The 15354-nt window shown below is 48.7% G+C and overlaps 1 protein-coding gene across 1 annotated transcript; it reads left to right on the top strand.

The window, feature by feature from the left end:
* The first annotated feature begins 15 nt into the window (after positions 1-15).
* TEKT2 (tektin 2) lies at positions 16-14934 on the top strand. Its single transcript, XM_074807406.1, has 10 exons — positions 16-2041; positions 9834-10005; positions 10378-10503; positions 11109-11314; positions 11800-11943; positions 12490-12604; positions 12938-13045; positions 13466-13609; positions 13870-13949; positions 14506-14934. Exons 2-10 carry the CDS (start codon positions 9850-9852, stop codon positions 14717-14719), a joined length of 1293 nt encoding a protein of 430 aa, XP_074663507.1. The 5' UTR covers positions 16-2041; positions 9834-9849; the 3' UTR covers positions 14720-14934.
* The last annotated feature ends 420 nt before the right edge of the window (positions 14935-15354 follow it).

Below are 15354 nucleotides of genomic sequence, written 5' to 3'. Positions count from 1 at the left end.
TCCAGTATATTTTCAGAGTATATGGATTTCTTTTATTTTTGTACCTGCTCTCCTTTAAAAAGAAAAAAAATCTCAAAGTTTATGTGCTGTTTGGGGAAATCTTGAGTGGCGTACCAGATCCCCCTCTCCTGCCGGGAGCTGCCTGTACATAGTCCAAAGAGGGACGTGGGCAAAGGCTGGCGGTTCTGCTCACTTTGCAGACGTACTGGCCTCGCTTTTATGCCTACCTAGAAAAACGGTTCCAGTCTCCTAAGACACTGTACCAGTTGACTGCACCGAGACCTCACTTGTACTTAACAAGTGCCACTAATTGCTTCCGTGGTGGGAGCACGCACACGGGCCCCGGCGCGGGCTGGGGAAGGAGCAGCCCCGGGGTCCCGGCCGGGCAGAGCCGCCGCTGCGGCACCGCTCCCCGGGGCTGGCGGCACTGCTGCTCCTAACTGAGCACAAAGCCGGGCCGGAACCTGCGATCTGGCGACTAGTAGATCCAGATTTGGAGAGAAGTAGAGTGTTTTGTAGTTGAGGCGTTAAACTTGCAACATCTGCTAACAGAATGACTGACTCCACTGTAAGTAGCTTTTTTTTTTTTTTTTCCCCTTTGTAGGGCACTTCAGCCGTGGCCATTTTACTCAGGATCGCTGTATTACTGTTCAGTGTGTAATCTGGTTAAACGTGTCCAAAAGTTATTTTTATAGGGTTCATTCTGGCATCCTTTTGGAAGTTTGTTTGGCCACAAAAATGGTTTTCAGGAGTAAAATGGGTTTCTGGAAGTTGTCAGTCAAATTATTTCAAGATGCTATTGGTCCTAAACTATTTTCACAAATTCATGTACGAATTTTTGTCCTATAAAATGCTCAACATAAGATACCAGATAGTCATCTTCTGTACAAATTCCAGCTACAATTACTGGTTTTCTACTAGTCTTGAAGTCTGCTCTGGTGAAATTCCAAGCTCAGCCTACACTTAAAAAAGCCTGAGGCCTTTTTTTTTTTTTTTTTACACTTCATATCTTGTCCTCTTTTGATATTTTCCCCGTTTTGTGAACTCGTAAAAGTACTCGAAGCACTTTTATAACCAAGGAATCAAAAGCTCGGGTTATGTACGTTGAAACTATAAATTCAGTTTTCAGAGATCGCTGTTTCTAAATGGCCATCTTAGTCTCTGGTCACGCCAGACAGATACTCTGTCCCTTTCAGTGCTGTGGAGTTTTGTGGCTGCTACTGCAGGTTGGTTGGATCTGGTGAAAAAATCCGTAGGGATGTCAAAGGGAAAGATTCCTGTCTGTCTTTTCTACCCAAAGATGGTACTTTAGATCGATACTGGGTGTTAGGATATCATTTTTGTTTTGGCACATATTTAAATAAAACTTCACTTAGCCAGTTCACTCATCGTTTTTTGTAAATCTGAAAAGATAGTGGTTAGAGCTTGAGCTAATTGATGCTTTCTGCTAGTAGAAGATTTTGTACTTTCAGTAGTTGAGGTATGAACGAGATAGGTACAGGATCCTACCTTTTACCTCCCTAGCAGAGTCTCAAGAATCCTGATCTCTATGACACTAAGACAAAACCAAATTGTCCCTGAGTAGGCAAAGGTGCATATGGAGGGGAAGGAATTGCAAGGGAAAATACCACAGCGTCGGTTTTACAGAAACAAGGGTGTCGATGGAAAGACTCCATCCACTTTCCATCCCACATGCCCTGGCCTTTTCAAATCTTGTCTGAGGTACCCCCTCACCTAACACGGGTAGTTAACGTAGGGTCCTTTTAAAACAAATCTGTTCCACTGTTTAAAACTTGGAGTGATTTTTATTTTTTTTTAAGCAAGACAGTCCTCAGAAAGTGCCTTTTTAGAAGATGGTGCTGTAGATTTTTATTTTCCAGTGGCTGAAAATTTAAGATAAATTATTGAAAATGCCAAGTGTTTGATGGTATCTTTCAGGTACTTTCAAGCACCAGCTTCTCTGAGTCAGGACCAAGAATAACCAGGACGGTGTTTTCATTTGGAGGGAGAGGCATTGAGGAGCGATCACCAAATTCAGCTGGTAGGCTAGAACCGGTTTTGATTTAGTCAATGCAATTTACCTCTTCACATTGAGGGGGTGGGGGGGGGTGGGGGGGGAGCGTAGGAGAAGCAACAGTGTGGGACTCTCGGGGCAATGTAATTAGTGCTGAAAGGGAATCCATAGCTATGGAAGGATGTAAGCTCTTAGATGTAGCAGGCTCCCAAAGATGAAGTAGACAAACTGAAAGCTGTCTGAAGACTTAGGAGACGGTCAGTCCTGCTGTGAGCAGACCTCGCGTGTGGCTTGTGTGTTTAAAGGAGTGACGTGTGCGTATCGGTGGGACTTGGGGTTCCCAGCTGGGAGTTTGATACTCGGGATGGGAACAGCTTGGTGGGGCGGGGGGTGCTGCCCCGCTCCGACGGTGGAAGAGGGTGTGGGTCCAGAGCGAGTTTGGTGAGCATTCCTCCGGTCAGGAAAAGCTGTAGACTAGACTATTAAACACTGCACCTCAGTAACCTTGTAATGCTGCATAAAGTAATAATAATAGCAAAGGTCTGCTTTGATTACACTGTAATGTGCTTGCACATGCCTGCAAAAAATACACACTTTCATTTTTTGTAGTGGTCTTAATAGCAGTTATCGGACTTTTTCTTTTATGATGAACCTTGTCCTTTATTGTGGTGTTTCTGTATATTTATTGGTAGTCTGTGTGCAGCTCATAGGTCTGTGTGTCTGGTCTGTGTGTTGCTTTTAACACTTATTTTTAGTTGGGAGAAGTTTCTGAATGTTTTGTTTTTCTTCTCCAAAGTCAGCTTAACTAGTCACGTCTGAGAGGAGACTGAATAAAACAGCTTAATAGACAGACTACTTTAACTGGTACCTTGTTTCTTTAAAACTAAAATTATTTTGTGTTCATTTTATTACTGTTTATACAGTACTGGGCATTTAAGATGTAGAATAACTTGATGTCAGTCAGGATATTTTTGAATATCAGGAGCTTAAGCGCAAAACTCCCACTTCAATTGCAAGTGGTATCTTTGCAGGAATATGTTCGTGTCCGGACTTTTTCTAGGAGTAAGCAGAGCTTTTCGACATCTCTTAATTTGGACGCGATCAAGGAAATATTTAGGGTACGCAGTCCCAGCGTGGGGCAGTGGCCCCTGTTTGGAGTTGCCCACACCCCTTTGTTGAAAGGGACACTGTCCGATGACCGCGCAATGCAGCGCTCCCGCTTGTGCTGCCCACGCAGACGACGAACCGAGTACCTTTTTGCTGTGTAGATTTCTTCTGATTCAAGTTAGAGAAATGAACTGATGTTTCTTGTAGTTTGTTACCAACTTTCTTGTCTTATTACAGTGCCCAATGCCACTTTGTTGGTATTTAAGCTTGCAATGATGTTAAATGATTTTATATTCCAAATTTCTTAATGTTATTAGGCTAGGATTTAGAAAGCATTTTTTCAGTCTAAATTCTGAGCCAAAACTGTGTCTTCTATCCCTTTTAGTAGTAGGCTTTTTACCTTTTAGACTAAAAAGGGCCAAAAATCTCGCACCATCAGCTTGTTTGCAGCAATACTCTCCATCTCTTCCCTTGCCTATCAACTAGTTTATTTTCTATCTACGTTTAGCTGATACTGAAGCTGTTGAGATTTAGAAGGAAGTTGCCTCTTCTTTCTGTCAAAAGAAACGAAATGGCCTTGTGTCTGGTGATGCTGGTTGCTGTTAGGCAGAGATCTCTTCCTCGAAGTCTTGCCTTGGTGATGATGAACTGTAGCACACGTGGGTTTAATTACAGTAGAAACATTCTGTATGTTTCTGTTGCATTCATTGGAGGGTGCATGATGTTTTAAAGTATCCAATTTAAATACAAGCTAATAAACCGCTGAAGGTATAGATGCTCTATTAAAATACTTCAACAAAAAACCAAACAACAGATCAAACCAAAAAACCCCAACAACCTAGTGCACATGGATAGTTTTATTTCATCCGCCTTCTTGGCAAAGTTAGAGACTGAGGATTTGCTGTAATTGATGCTACTCATAGTAAATCGTGCTGGGATTAATCCTAAAACTGAACTGACTCAGCTATACGTTTTGTGAAGAGGAGAAGTGATAGTGGTGACTGTGCTATTAAACCAATAGTAGAAAGCTCTAAAAAATGCAAGGAGGAAACTTGTCTTAATATTGAAAAAACTGAATATACTGAAAAAAATCTCATGCTGCTAGAACCTCGTGAACCTGTATCTTTACATCCACAGTTTACCCCAAAAGACCCCAAATGACTACTTCAAAAACTAATACAAGAGGGGAAAAGCATTTTCCTGTGGTTTTTTTGAGTGCCTGTTCACCTCCTAAAAGGACCGTGCTGAGAAGCGGGTGGCAGTGCCTGTAACAACTGTACAGTTACATCAGGCTGTGTTTTGTATCTCAACCTCGAAGCTACCTTACTTGGCCGAAGCAGATATAGGTTCCAGTCGATCGGTGCTATTTGAAACAACGGAGCCAAGGGGGTTTGTGAGCAACATCTGACCCCTCCGTAAGACATGGACGCTCTGATAGATTTCTGGTTGCAATTTTCACGCGGTTCACACTGAAGCGTGCCTGGCTACCAAGAAAAACAGCAGCAGGCAGTTGTAGAGTTCATTTTGGTGTAGCACTACGGTTGCTCTGCTCTTCTTCAGCTCTTACCTACCTCCCTGTTCCCTCCCGCAGGATCACTCTCCCTCCGCTGCCTGTCTACAACCAGCCATGCTGAGGCTGTAGCTGTGTGGAAGGTGAATCAGCTCTGGGTGTGAGGGGTGGTGGTAGTGCGATGGTGATAAAAGCAACTGCCCCTAGGACTGGGTGGGAGCTGGGTGATGACAGTCAGGTAAGCTGTGGTCAGCTCGAGCCCTTTAGGGAGATTGATGGGAACATCAAACATTAGCTTAGGTGTCCTGAACTGTTTGTGTCGGACTTGAACTTACTGAGAGCAAGCATGTGCCTTTTTCTGATCAAGAACAGAGCTGGAAAAAGCTTGTGTTTGTATTGGTAGTATGGTTAGTATTTTTCTTGAACTGTTTTTAAAGCTTGAAGTCCTTGGTCAGAGTGGAGTTGGTTTGGTGTTGAATTACTTAATCAAAGCGAGCCCTGAATTATTTGGAATTAGAACTACCCAGAGAGGAGAAGCTTTTAAAATAAGTGGTTTCTGGAGAGTAATGTCGTCAAATAAACATACTTCCTGGTAGACTTGCAATTTTTTAAAATAAAATTTAACCTTGATATGTTTCTCTATTTAATGAGAATCACTAATTCTGCCTTTATTTGAATGTTGCCTGTCCAGTAATGTCTTCACTCTTCACTGTGCTCCTGCAGCTTTTCATACACTCCATTGCTTCTTCCCCCCTACCCCCGTTTGGTGGCTGTAAGGACACGAGGAATGTTGTCCAGGGAATGTCAGGGAGCAGTGCAGAGGTCTGATTAAGTGGGAACATGGAGGTGAGGATTAAACATCACAGATAATTCTTCGAGAAGCAGTTTGCCAGCAGCTGAGGGTAGTGACGTCTGCGTACAAAATGGTATGGTCTCTTGGGTGTGGGAAGAGTTAGCAAAGTGGTACGAGGGGGGAAAAGATTCCCCATCCTCTGATATCGAGGTACTAGTAGAGGGAAGGTTGTTGTAGACTCTGTGCTGTGCAGAAGTAGGCACCTGTGTCCTTAGATGCTAGTTTGGGCTTAAAGCTGCTAAAAAAGTGGATTTTCAGACTGAAATGCAAGAGCTTTTCAAATAGGTTATATTTTGTGGAGTTTTGAGATATTGATGAGTTATCCACCCAGGAACTCTGGTGTCAACGCTGGCTCTGAAATGGGTTCCCTCTCTGACCTCGGGGAAACGATTCTGCCTCATTTTTCACCCTACCTTGAAAACGTTTATGATGATTCACATCGCCTTACAAGAGCTCGCTATTAGGTGTTCTGAGGATGAACCATATTGTGGAAGTGCTAACTTCTTGACACAAACCTGTGCACCTTCTTGCAAGTTTGCATCTTCAGTTAATTCCGTTCTGTTTGGAGCCTGTCTTTGACCTGAGCCTGTGCTCTTTACTTGCATCGCAGCTCTGCCCGAGCAAGGCCATGGGGATTGGCCCCATGATGTTTGCCTGTTGCTTTCTTTTAAGGTAATCCATTTGTTGCAAAACAGACTGTCAGAGGGCAAGTTTATTTAAATGAAAGGATTTTTTTCATTGCTGAGAATCATATAGGTCTTTCAAACACATTTGGCAGTTGGAAAATTAATACCTACTGTAATACTGTCTAGCAATACAGAAAAATATGACTATGTGTTGAGTTCAGGGCTATGCTAGCCCACAAATCATAGGTCCACAGCCCTTTTAAGTACAGGTGTGCAAAAATTAGCTATTAAAATAGTTACTAATAAACTCTCATTATGCTTACACTTGCAGATCTCTTAAATATATTCGAAACCAGTTTCTTTGATAGAAAATCCATGTCTTGCCGGTTAGTGTTCACTCAGACGTAATAGCAAAGTAATACCCACTGGAGCAATGCTAAATTTAAAGAACCTTTTGAAGTTTTTGAACCTGATGGTGTGCCAGCAAAGTGGAAACTTGAGTAGTGCTCTTTTAACTGGTGAGGGAAATTGCACGCCAAAAAAACTCGGTGAGAGGAGGACTGCTAGAGATGAAGTTTGTCTTCTGACTTCTGGCATCTTTGCAGTGGAGAATGGCTTCTTTTGGGTACTCGGTTTTGTGCTTCACTTTCCTCCTGTGGCTATAGTTTTTAGTTTTCTTTGGGCTTAATTTCTATTCTTCAGTGAAATGTTCTCATTTCTACAGTTTTTCAGTGTTGAATCTAGCCTTGAGACAACTAAATGTTGTTTTCCTGTAGAAAAACCTGCTTCTAGAAAGCTGCATTTTGTGTCTGTTTTGCAGGCCGTTTTGAAAAGCTAGCCTCAGCACAGCAATAGAGTTGGCAGAACGAGTTTTTGGTCTGAAATGTTGATTTTTACAGGCTCGTTGCCCAGCCCCTGCTGCCATGAGCAGCGACACTGGTGTACAGATCCTGCGTTTCACAGGTTAGGTGACGCGCTTTGGGCTCACAGGGTACAGATCGTCCTGTCGTATTCTTGTTTCTTCCCTTGGTGTAAGCAGTTAAGCTTCCCCAGGTAGCTTATTGGTGGATAAATAGTGTTGTTGCTTGTCATGGGGAAAAACTAGGCTGTTTTTTGGCCTGGAGGTGTCTGATTATAGATAAGAACGTTGTTTATCAGCAAGGTATTACGTTAAAGCTTTCACGGTAATTGGTAGCATTCGGTTATGAGCCAATATGGGTATTAAAGTATCTTCAGGAGAAGGTGGCTCAGGTGGCATAGTGTGTGCCATAAACATTGCTAGTGATCAAGCTGTATTTGTTTAGGAGACTGCTGGAAGCAATGTCGTGCATATAAATTTTGCGTATTTAATACCATATGTTTAAATCGAAAAAAAAAAAAAATATTGTGCTGTTTGGGATTCCTTTTCAGAATAAAATTCTAATAAACCAGTCCGGTGGATTGCGATTCCCTTCTATGTGTACGTCTTGCTCTTTCTCATATGCTGGTAACTGCTCCACTCTCGTTTTGGTGTTACCATTGCTTAAGCAGGAACTTGAAAGTGTTCCCACCATGATGGTACTGAGAGTTTTCAAAGCAAAAGGGAATTGTTTCAAGAATAAAGTAGAGCTGTGACTCGAGACATTGCACAAATAGATCGTAGGTGGATGGCAAACAAACTGGTAAAAGCCTTTATTTTTACTTAACCATCTTGACCATGTGTGCCTATTTGTATTGCGGATGTGGGCTGCAACCATGCGGGGTGGGAGGGAAACCATGTGTCGGGTGTGTTTTGAGATGTACTTGCTAAGCAGAAGCGGTGTCCTCTGCCCGTTCTCCCTTTCCAGACAAATTGTTCTTGCCAAAATTTTCTACCTGTTGCAAGAGTTGCTTTCTTTCCAGCACAGTAAAATGTCAACTTCTTTCACTGTTCCTTCCCTCTCGTAGGCATCTGTAACCTCTGTACGACTGTGTATAGTACACAACAGTCATCAGATCTCTACTGGCTTTAGATACCATCAAGCTGGGTGTATTGTAAACGAACCGTATTCATTTGAAAAATAAAATTTTTTTGAAATGCGTATCTGATACTTTAATTATTTTTTTTTTTTTAATACTTGCCTCATTTTAATTTATTTCCAAAGCCATGTCCGCAGGAGTGGGTGGGGATGGAGGTGTTGATCTGAGCCGTGGGGCCAGGAGCCAGGTGGCATCTGGAGGGAGGTACCAGGCGTGGTTGCCACACCTTTTGCCAGGAAAGGATTCTACTTCCAGCCTTTTCTGTTTGATTTAATGCCATTTAATTTTTTTTAAAAAAACAAGGGAAGAACTTCTGAGCGGCCGTTTAAATCCTCCCGCTGCCCGCGAAGCGAGAGCTGTCGTGGGAGCGCGATGGTCTCTGCGGGTCCCACCGGGTCCGTGTCAGGGTTAGGAGGGGTTTGGGGTACCGGCGTGTTGTGATCCTCGGTCTGGGACCCCCCAGCTGCTCCCTGCCGCGAGGACGCCCTGCCCGCTTGGCTTTATTGGTTATTTTCTTGGGATTTATTTTTTTTTAATAATAATAACAACTGGGTTTGTTGCTTTTGCTTCAGTTTGCAGTGTAACTTTCACTAATAACTGTAATAGAGACAAGCGGTGCTGTACCCCCCCTGCACCCCGGGCCCCTCCCTGCTCTGTTGCTTCGCCCCTGCTGCCCAGCAACGGGCCCGTGCGTGCCTGGCAACTGGCCCCGCGGTGACACCAGCCCTGAGGCGGGGGACGGGAGCCGGGACGGAGCCCGGGGCCTGGCAGCGAGGGCACAGGACTAGGAGCAGTGGTCGTCCCGGAGGAAGGGGGAGCAGGCTGAGCGCAGGATGGGCCCCGAACAAGCAGCAGGGCCCTGGCACGGAGGAGCTGCCTGTGCCCTGCCAGGGTGAGGGTCCCTCCTAGCTGGGGGCTGAGCCCCTTCCCTGTTCCCCCCCCTTCCATCTGGGGGTCGGGCCCCTGTGCCCTACAGCCCCAGGTGCTGCCTGCCGTGGGGCAGGACCCCTTCCCTTTAGGGTTTCCATCCCTTCCCTTTAGGGTTTCCGTCCCTTCCCTTTAGGGTTTCAGTCCCTTTAGGGCATCCCTGGCTGCTCCTCCCCAGCGGCCTTTTGTGCGGATGGCCCAAGGAGCTCTGTCCCAACTACCTGTGTCCGAGAGGACTGGGGGACAGGCACAGGCTATACTGGAGCCGGGGGGTCTGTCTGCCCCAGAACTCCACCTGACTGCGGGGGTTTTGGGGTCTGCTCTGATCCTGTTGAGTGGTCTCTGCAATTCCTGTCCACTTTGCAGTGGGGAAGACAGCTGCAAACCTGATACTGATCCTGCAAAGCCTTCGGGTCCCCTGGGACTGTAGCCCTGGGCTGAGCCTACGCAGCTGTAACAAAAGTAGAATCAGTAATTGTAATCAGCCATTTTGTCCAAGCTCAATAAATACTGCGTGGGAGATGGTGCTGTGAGCGGCTCCCTGTCTCTGCAAACAGCACCGTTCTCTGGGGACAGACGGGCAGACGGGGCTTTGCTCCTGGCCCGGGGGCAGAGGCTGGCTCTGATCACCTGCCCTTGTGCTTCCCCGTTGCGTGGACGTGTGTGTCTGCATTGGGCGAGGTGCCAGGTTAGAGCTTGCTGCTGCTTGTCTCTTTGAAGAGCTTTCCAGTCTGTGGATGCGTCTCCATTTCTGGTGTATTTCCATGAATAAACACAAAAATCTTCCGCTCCTTTTAGTCACCTGTTTAGGGAGATGGCCACGCTGAGCGTAAAGCCGGGACAGCGGTTCGCGGTGCCGGACTGGCACACCAACTCCCATCTCATCTCAGCTGATGCTGAACGCCAGCGTTCTGCTTCCCACCGAGTCCGGCAGGAAGCCCGAGCTCTCCGCAACGAAACCAACAACCAGGTGGGTCTTCTGGCAGGGCAGCTGCTCCCAGGTTTGTCAGAATAGCGGGCTGAGGAGCATGGGAGAGCGTCTAGATCTAGGACGAGGGAATAGGAGGAGGCTTTACCTCCGTAGAACCTGCTAAATATGTACATTTCTTTCTGTAAGCCCATGTGCAGCGATGCGTGTGTACTGTGAAACCCCTGGGTGTGATTCTCGCGTCCGTTGCACCTCGTGGTGTTTTCTGTGCTCTCCATTTGTGTAGACGACTATTAGACCAAGTGGCAACGTGTTGTACCCCTCTGAGGGGGTACTGAAAACCAGGGAGAGGCTTCTGCAAGACTCATAATTGCGATTTAAAAAAGAGTAATGGCATTTCTCCTCTAATTCCAGACGAAATGGGATGAACATGACAACCAAACCCGCCTGGCTGAACGTATCAGCAGCGTGAACAGATGGAAGGAGACCCTGGACAAATGCCTCGCAGACATAGATGTGGAAATCGATGCCTTAGCCAAAGTATGTTGGGAAGGCAGATGGCTGGAAAGCAGCTTACATGCTCAACATGGGATGTTAAATAATTGAGGCTTGTCTTCTGCAACGGGCAAGCCCATATGGAGTTCAGGGGGAGCTGATCGCAGGTGTACTGAGCTCTGCACCTGATGAAACGACTTCCTGGAAAGCAAACCCCTGTGCTCTTGGCTGAGCCGAGCCGTTTTATGGAGCCGTGCATTGCGTGCTCATGTTTGGGGGTTTGGGTGGTTTTCGCTGGGGTTTTTTTAAAGCTCTGAAGGATAATGAGAAATATGTTCACACCATCAGTCAAAAATCTTTGATTTTAAATAGAGAATGGCAGTGGGACGTCTCTGATTCTTTTACTTCTAAAGCCAGAGGCTGCTGCTCCTGGAGTCGTCAGCCCCCAGCAGGGTGTGATTCCCAATGCAGAGAGCAGGTGTAGAGGACTGATGTGTTTGGCTCTCGCGTTCTTCATTCCAGACTTGCTAAAAGGTTTCAGAACTGCAAAGATGGGCAGTGCAAGGGTGTCAGTGGGTTCCCCTTCCTTCCTTCCTTCCTCCCATCCCTGAAGGAGAGCCCCACCACGCCCAGCTGGCTGCTTCTTCCAGGTGAAGGAAGCAGCAGAACGTGCCCTCCAGGCAAAGAACTTGCCTTTGGACGTTGCCATTGAGTGCCTGACGCTCCGTGAGAGCCGCCGCGCCATCGACTTGGTGAGGGACCCTGTGGAGGAGGAGCTGCACAAGGAGGTGAAGGGGATTGAGAAAGCCAAGAGAGAACTGCAGCAGCGAGTGAACGAAGCCTTCAAACAGCTCTGGTGAGGCGAATGACAGCTTTTGTCCGGCCTCTGCCCTCCTTCCTTGGCCCCAGCAGTTTAAACACCATGCTGAGATGGGCAAGCAGGCCAGGGGCGGTGAACCACTCTGGTGGTCAAGGTCTCTGGGGGTTTGTAGGGGAGAACACGTCAAGGGAGGCTTCATAACCATCCTCAGAACATTTTGACCCGGACAGATCTCTTGTGCCAGTGACCTGGAGGTGCTAAAGCTCCCCGGCACTAATCCCTCTGGGTCGCTGCCGCAGGGTGGGCGGCTCAGCTCAGCTCGCCAGCGCGACGCCAGAGCAGAGCGCGGGCAGGCGGTAAAGGGTGCGCTGTGCTACCGGGGTGGGCCCAGTTCCGTGGGAGGGCAGGAGCTCGTCGCTCCTTCTCCAAAGATGACAGACGTGGTGATGAAAGCTTTGGAGATTGAGAGCTGCTTCTCGCCTCCGCGTGCTCGCTGCTGACTCCGACCCTGCTCTCTGCAGCCGCTTGCAGGAAGCTCGCCAGCAGCTGAGCTGCGACCACCGGCGCAAGATGGAAGCCCTGGAAATAGATCGTGTCTGCTTATCCCTCAGCGTAAACTCTCCCAACATCTCCTTCAAGGTCAACCCAACGCGGGTCCCTGACGGGTAAGGAAAGAGCCTGCCCTTGTGTGGCCAAATCCGTGCTGGTGCTTGAAAGAGCCCTGGGGTGCTTTATCCTGGCTTGATGGGTGTGGTTTTGGAGAGAGCCTGGAGCAGGAGTTGGCTTCTGGGATTTGTTGTGGCTCTTGACTTGTGAAGCTACAGACTTCTGGGAGTTACCGAAATTGTGAGCACAAAACCGGAGAAGCCGCTGCTCTGCCTCCCTGGTGCTGGGCTGTGGGTGACAGCAAGTAGCGTGGTGTCGGCCTTTGGCACAGCTGCTGGGGGAGCTGCTGCACATCCTCGCTGGCTTGGCATTTCACAGCCCGCTTTGGCGGCGGCCCCGCTCCAAGCAGATGTTGGGCCTCGGTGCGGGAGCCGCGGGGTCGCGATCTCCAGCTGGTGCAGGGAGGAGATCAGACGGGATGTGACCTCCAGAATTCCTGAATGGTTTTGTACAGCGCAAAGCCGCCTTGGCCTGCAGCAGGTGGTTCCTTTTGAACTGTCTTGCAAACACTCAACTTATTTTCATAACTGGTGATTTGTTCACAGATCAACTTCGGTTGATGAGTGGGAACAGACCAGCCAGTTCAACAAGGAGCGTGCTGAGGCGGAAATGAAAGCCGCGAGTGGGCTCCGGGCAGCAGCGGCGCTTGCCATTGCGCAGGTGAACGGGTCCCTTGGCCGGGAGTCAGTGGGGCAGGAGTTCGGGATCCCGTGTGGGAGAACGGGCCGGCTGTGGCCAGGAGAGGGGGGTCTTTGGGCCCCTGAGAGCAGCTGCCCTCTGGGTTTAAATGGGGAGCTTGGTTCCGCTGCACAGCTGGCAGCAGCCTCAGCCCCTGGAGGTGACGTTACTGGGCCATCGCTCCCTGCCTTTTGGCTACTGGGGGGGTGTGTGACCCACCTGGTTCTGCCCATGGGCTTGTCCCAACCTCCCAGGCAGCAGCCAGGAGGGTGACACCTTCTAGATGTGTGTGACAGGGGCCTGTTCTCTCTTCAGACAGACAACGAGCTGGAGGCTCAGCGTGTAGCTACAGAGTTTGCCTTGCGCAAGAGGATTAGAGACCTGGAAAGAGCCTATGACGAACTGAAATGGCAGGAGCAGAATGTAAATGTCGCTTTTTTGGTTATTGACCACAACCTTGGGTGGGAATTGAATCCAAGAGGCTGTTTGTTTTGTGGAAAGCTACTTGGCCTGAGCATGGTTTCCACATGACAGCTGTTAAGTGGCACATGTATGATCCCTGCAACACCCTACGTCCTCCTGCTATCACAGCTCCTGCTCTGGCATTTCTCAGCAGCAGTGCCATGTTTTGCCCTTTTTATTTCATCCCTGTTCTTAACTGCTGTGGCCATAAAACACCAGCAGCACCATCCCCAATCTATGAGCAGAGGGGTTCAGCACTCGGAAGCCCACCAGCCCTTGTTTAAAATCCTCTGCCAGCACAGCAAAAGCCCGGGATGCCCAGGGACTGTTGTCCAGTCTGTATCCCTGGCTCTCCCTCCTGATATGTGGCTTTATCCTTAGATCTTGGAGGAAATTGCTGAGATGGAGGAGGACATCCGACGCTTGGAGGAAGATCTTCAGAGGAAAACGCAAGATCTGAAAGTGGCCCACACCCGCCTGGAGACCCGCACCTCTCGGCCCGGTGTGGAGCGCTGTTGGGATCAGGTACCGGCCTCGCCTGGCACGCTCCCTGCCCCGAGGGACTGGGGGAACGGGCTGGGGTGGGGGCTCCCGTGGGTCTGGAAAACATTGGATGCACGTTGGAGAAAACTACAGAGGGTCTGAGCAATGGATCCTACAGTCACCTGGCAAAGCGAGGAAATAAATGTCAGAGCTGGGCTGGAAGGGGAACGAGGGAACTGTGGCCTTTGTAAAACACCCCTTCAGCCCTGTTAACTGGTGTCACCTCCCTCCCCACTTCACAGGTCCAGTACGGGCTAACGGCTGAGGTCCAGCGGCTGGGGGCCACGATCCGAGCGCTCCGGCAGAAGCTGGCGGAGTCGCAGTAAGTCTCCTGCTCGCTGGGGCAGGGCAGCAGCCCCGCGTTGAGGGAGGGTCGTGGTGATGTGTGGCCCGGGACCTGGCCACGCTTCCAGAAGCTGCGCTTTGAGCTCGTGTCTGTTGAGATCGGGAGTGGAAATAGGTCTTTGGGCTTGGGGGGGAGCTGGGCTGGGCAGGGGGGTGCAGGCAGGGCAGGGTTTGTGTGCTGGGAGGGTGAAAGGGGCTCCCACGGTCCCTGCTCGACTGACTTCAGCCAGGCACGGACAGTTCTAAAAGGGGGGGAAAAAATGGGTGAAAACTAAAGGAAAAAATAGAATTTCTGGGCTGGTGTGGGCTCCCAGGGCGCACATCTCCAGGAGCAGTGTGTGGGTTTGCTGATACAGACCCAAAGCGCTGCTGCTGCGCACCGGGACAGTCTGATGCGTTTGTCCTTTGGGTAAGGGCAAACGCTGCACAGAGGCTCTTGCTGCCAGAAAGCGGGAGGTGGGGTGTTTCCTGTCCAATTTGGGAAGGGAATGCAGTGCTCGAACCCGACTCCTCTCGCTTCTGCTTGTTCCCAGGGATGCCTTGGACGCTCTTTACAGACAACTTCACCGCATTCAGACAGATATGGGCTACAAAGCCAATTCTCTGGTGCTGGACAACAAGTGCATGGACAGCCGGAGAAAACTCGTGGTCCCGGCTGAGAAATTTGCCCGAGAGCTCGACATCTTCAACCGGACCACGAACCGTGCGCTCTCCCCGCTGAAGAACGGGCAGCTGGACTTGGCTTAGTGTGCCGGGGAGCGTTGTGCAAGGAGCCACACTGAGGATGAAAAGCTACCAGTGACTCAGTTCCGTAGTAGGGAAAGCGGACATCTGTGTCTTGTTAGGATAATGTAATTCTCCTCCCTCCTCCTAGTTTGTTATATAACTATCTGTCCCCTTCTATGATGTTTATAGCCTCTTGCGCTGCAAGGAGCATTATAAACAATAAAGAGTCTGTCCCCAAGAGCAGTTGTCATCCGACAGCGTTGGAAGCATTTCGCCGTGATTGAATCCATCTGGGCTCTTGAGTGTTTTAAAAGTTTTTAAGTCTTTTAAAGTGCAAAGCGGCGCTCTGAGAAAAAAAAAAAAAAAAAAGGGACAGTGTAATGGTGGCGGCGGGCCGGATCTGCTCTGTGGGGGGCACGGACTCAAATCTGTTCGCTTTAATGAAAGTAAAAAGTTTCGGCTGGGATTTCCCCTTGCCCGCTAGCCCAGCGGCTACAAAAGCAAGAGCTGGAGCCCGGTTTGGCTTTTTTTGGGGCGATGTTAAAAAAAACGGGAGGTGATTTGTTTCTCTGGCACGTGCTGAGTGGCTTGAGAGTTAGGGGAGATGACGCTCCGCTGGGTTGGACTCCTGGCTCTCGGTTTAAATTCTGATAATG

The sequence above is a fragment of the Strix aluco genome, chromosome 26 (assembly GCF_031877795.1).
Source record: "Strix aluco isolate bStrAlu1 chromosome 26, bStrAlu1.hap1, whole genome shotgun sequence".
NCBI lineage: Eukaryota > Metazoa > Chordata > Aves > Strigiformes > Strigidae > Strix > Strix aluco.
The sequence above is the reverse complement of the archived record's forward strand: the minus strand, read 5'-3'. Positions and strand labels throughout refer to the sequence as shown.

What these genes read in the sequence shown, in the direction of transcription:
- TEKT2 (XM_074807406.1), top strand. Translation starts at nt 9,850, where the DNA reads ATGGCCACGCTGAGCGTAAAGCCGGGACAGCGGTTCGCGGTGCCGGAC. An exon ending in GAAGCCTTCAAACAGCTCTG is followed by an intron (nt 11,315 to 11,799) that starts GTGAGGCGAATG and finishes TGCTCTCTGCAG; the next exon opens with CCGCTTGCAGGAAGCTCGCC. An exon ending in TGGAGCGCTGTTGGGATCAG is followed by an intron (nt 13,610 to 13,869) that starts GTACCGGCCTCG and finishes CCCACTTCACAG; the next exon opens with GTCCAGTACGGGCTAACGGC.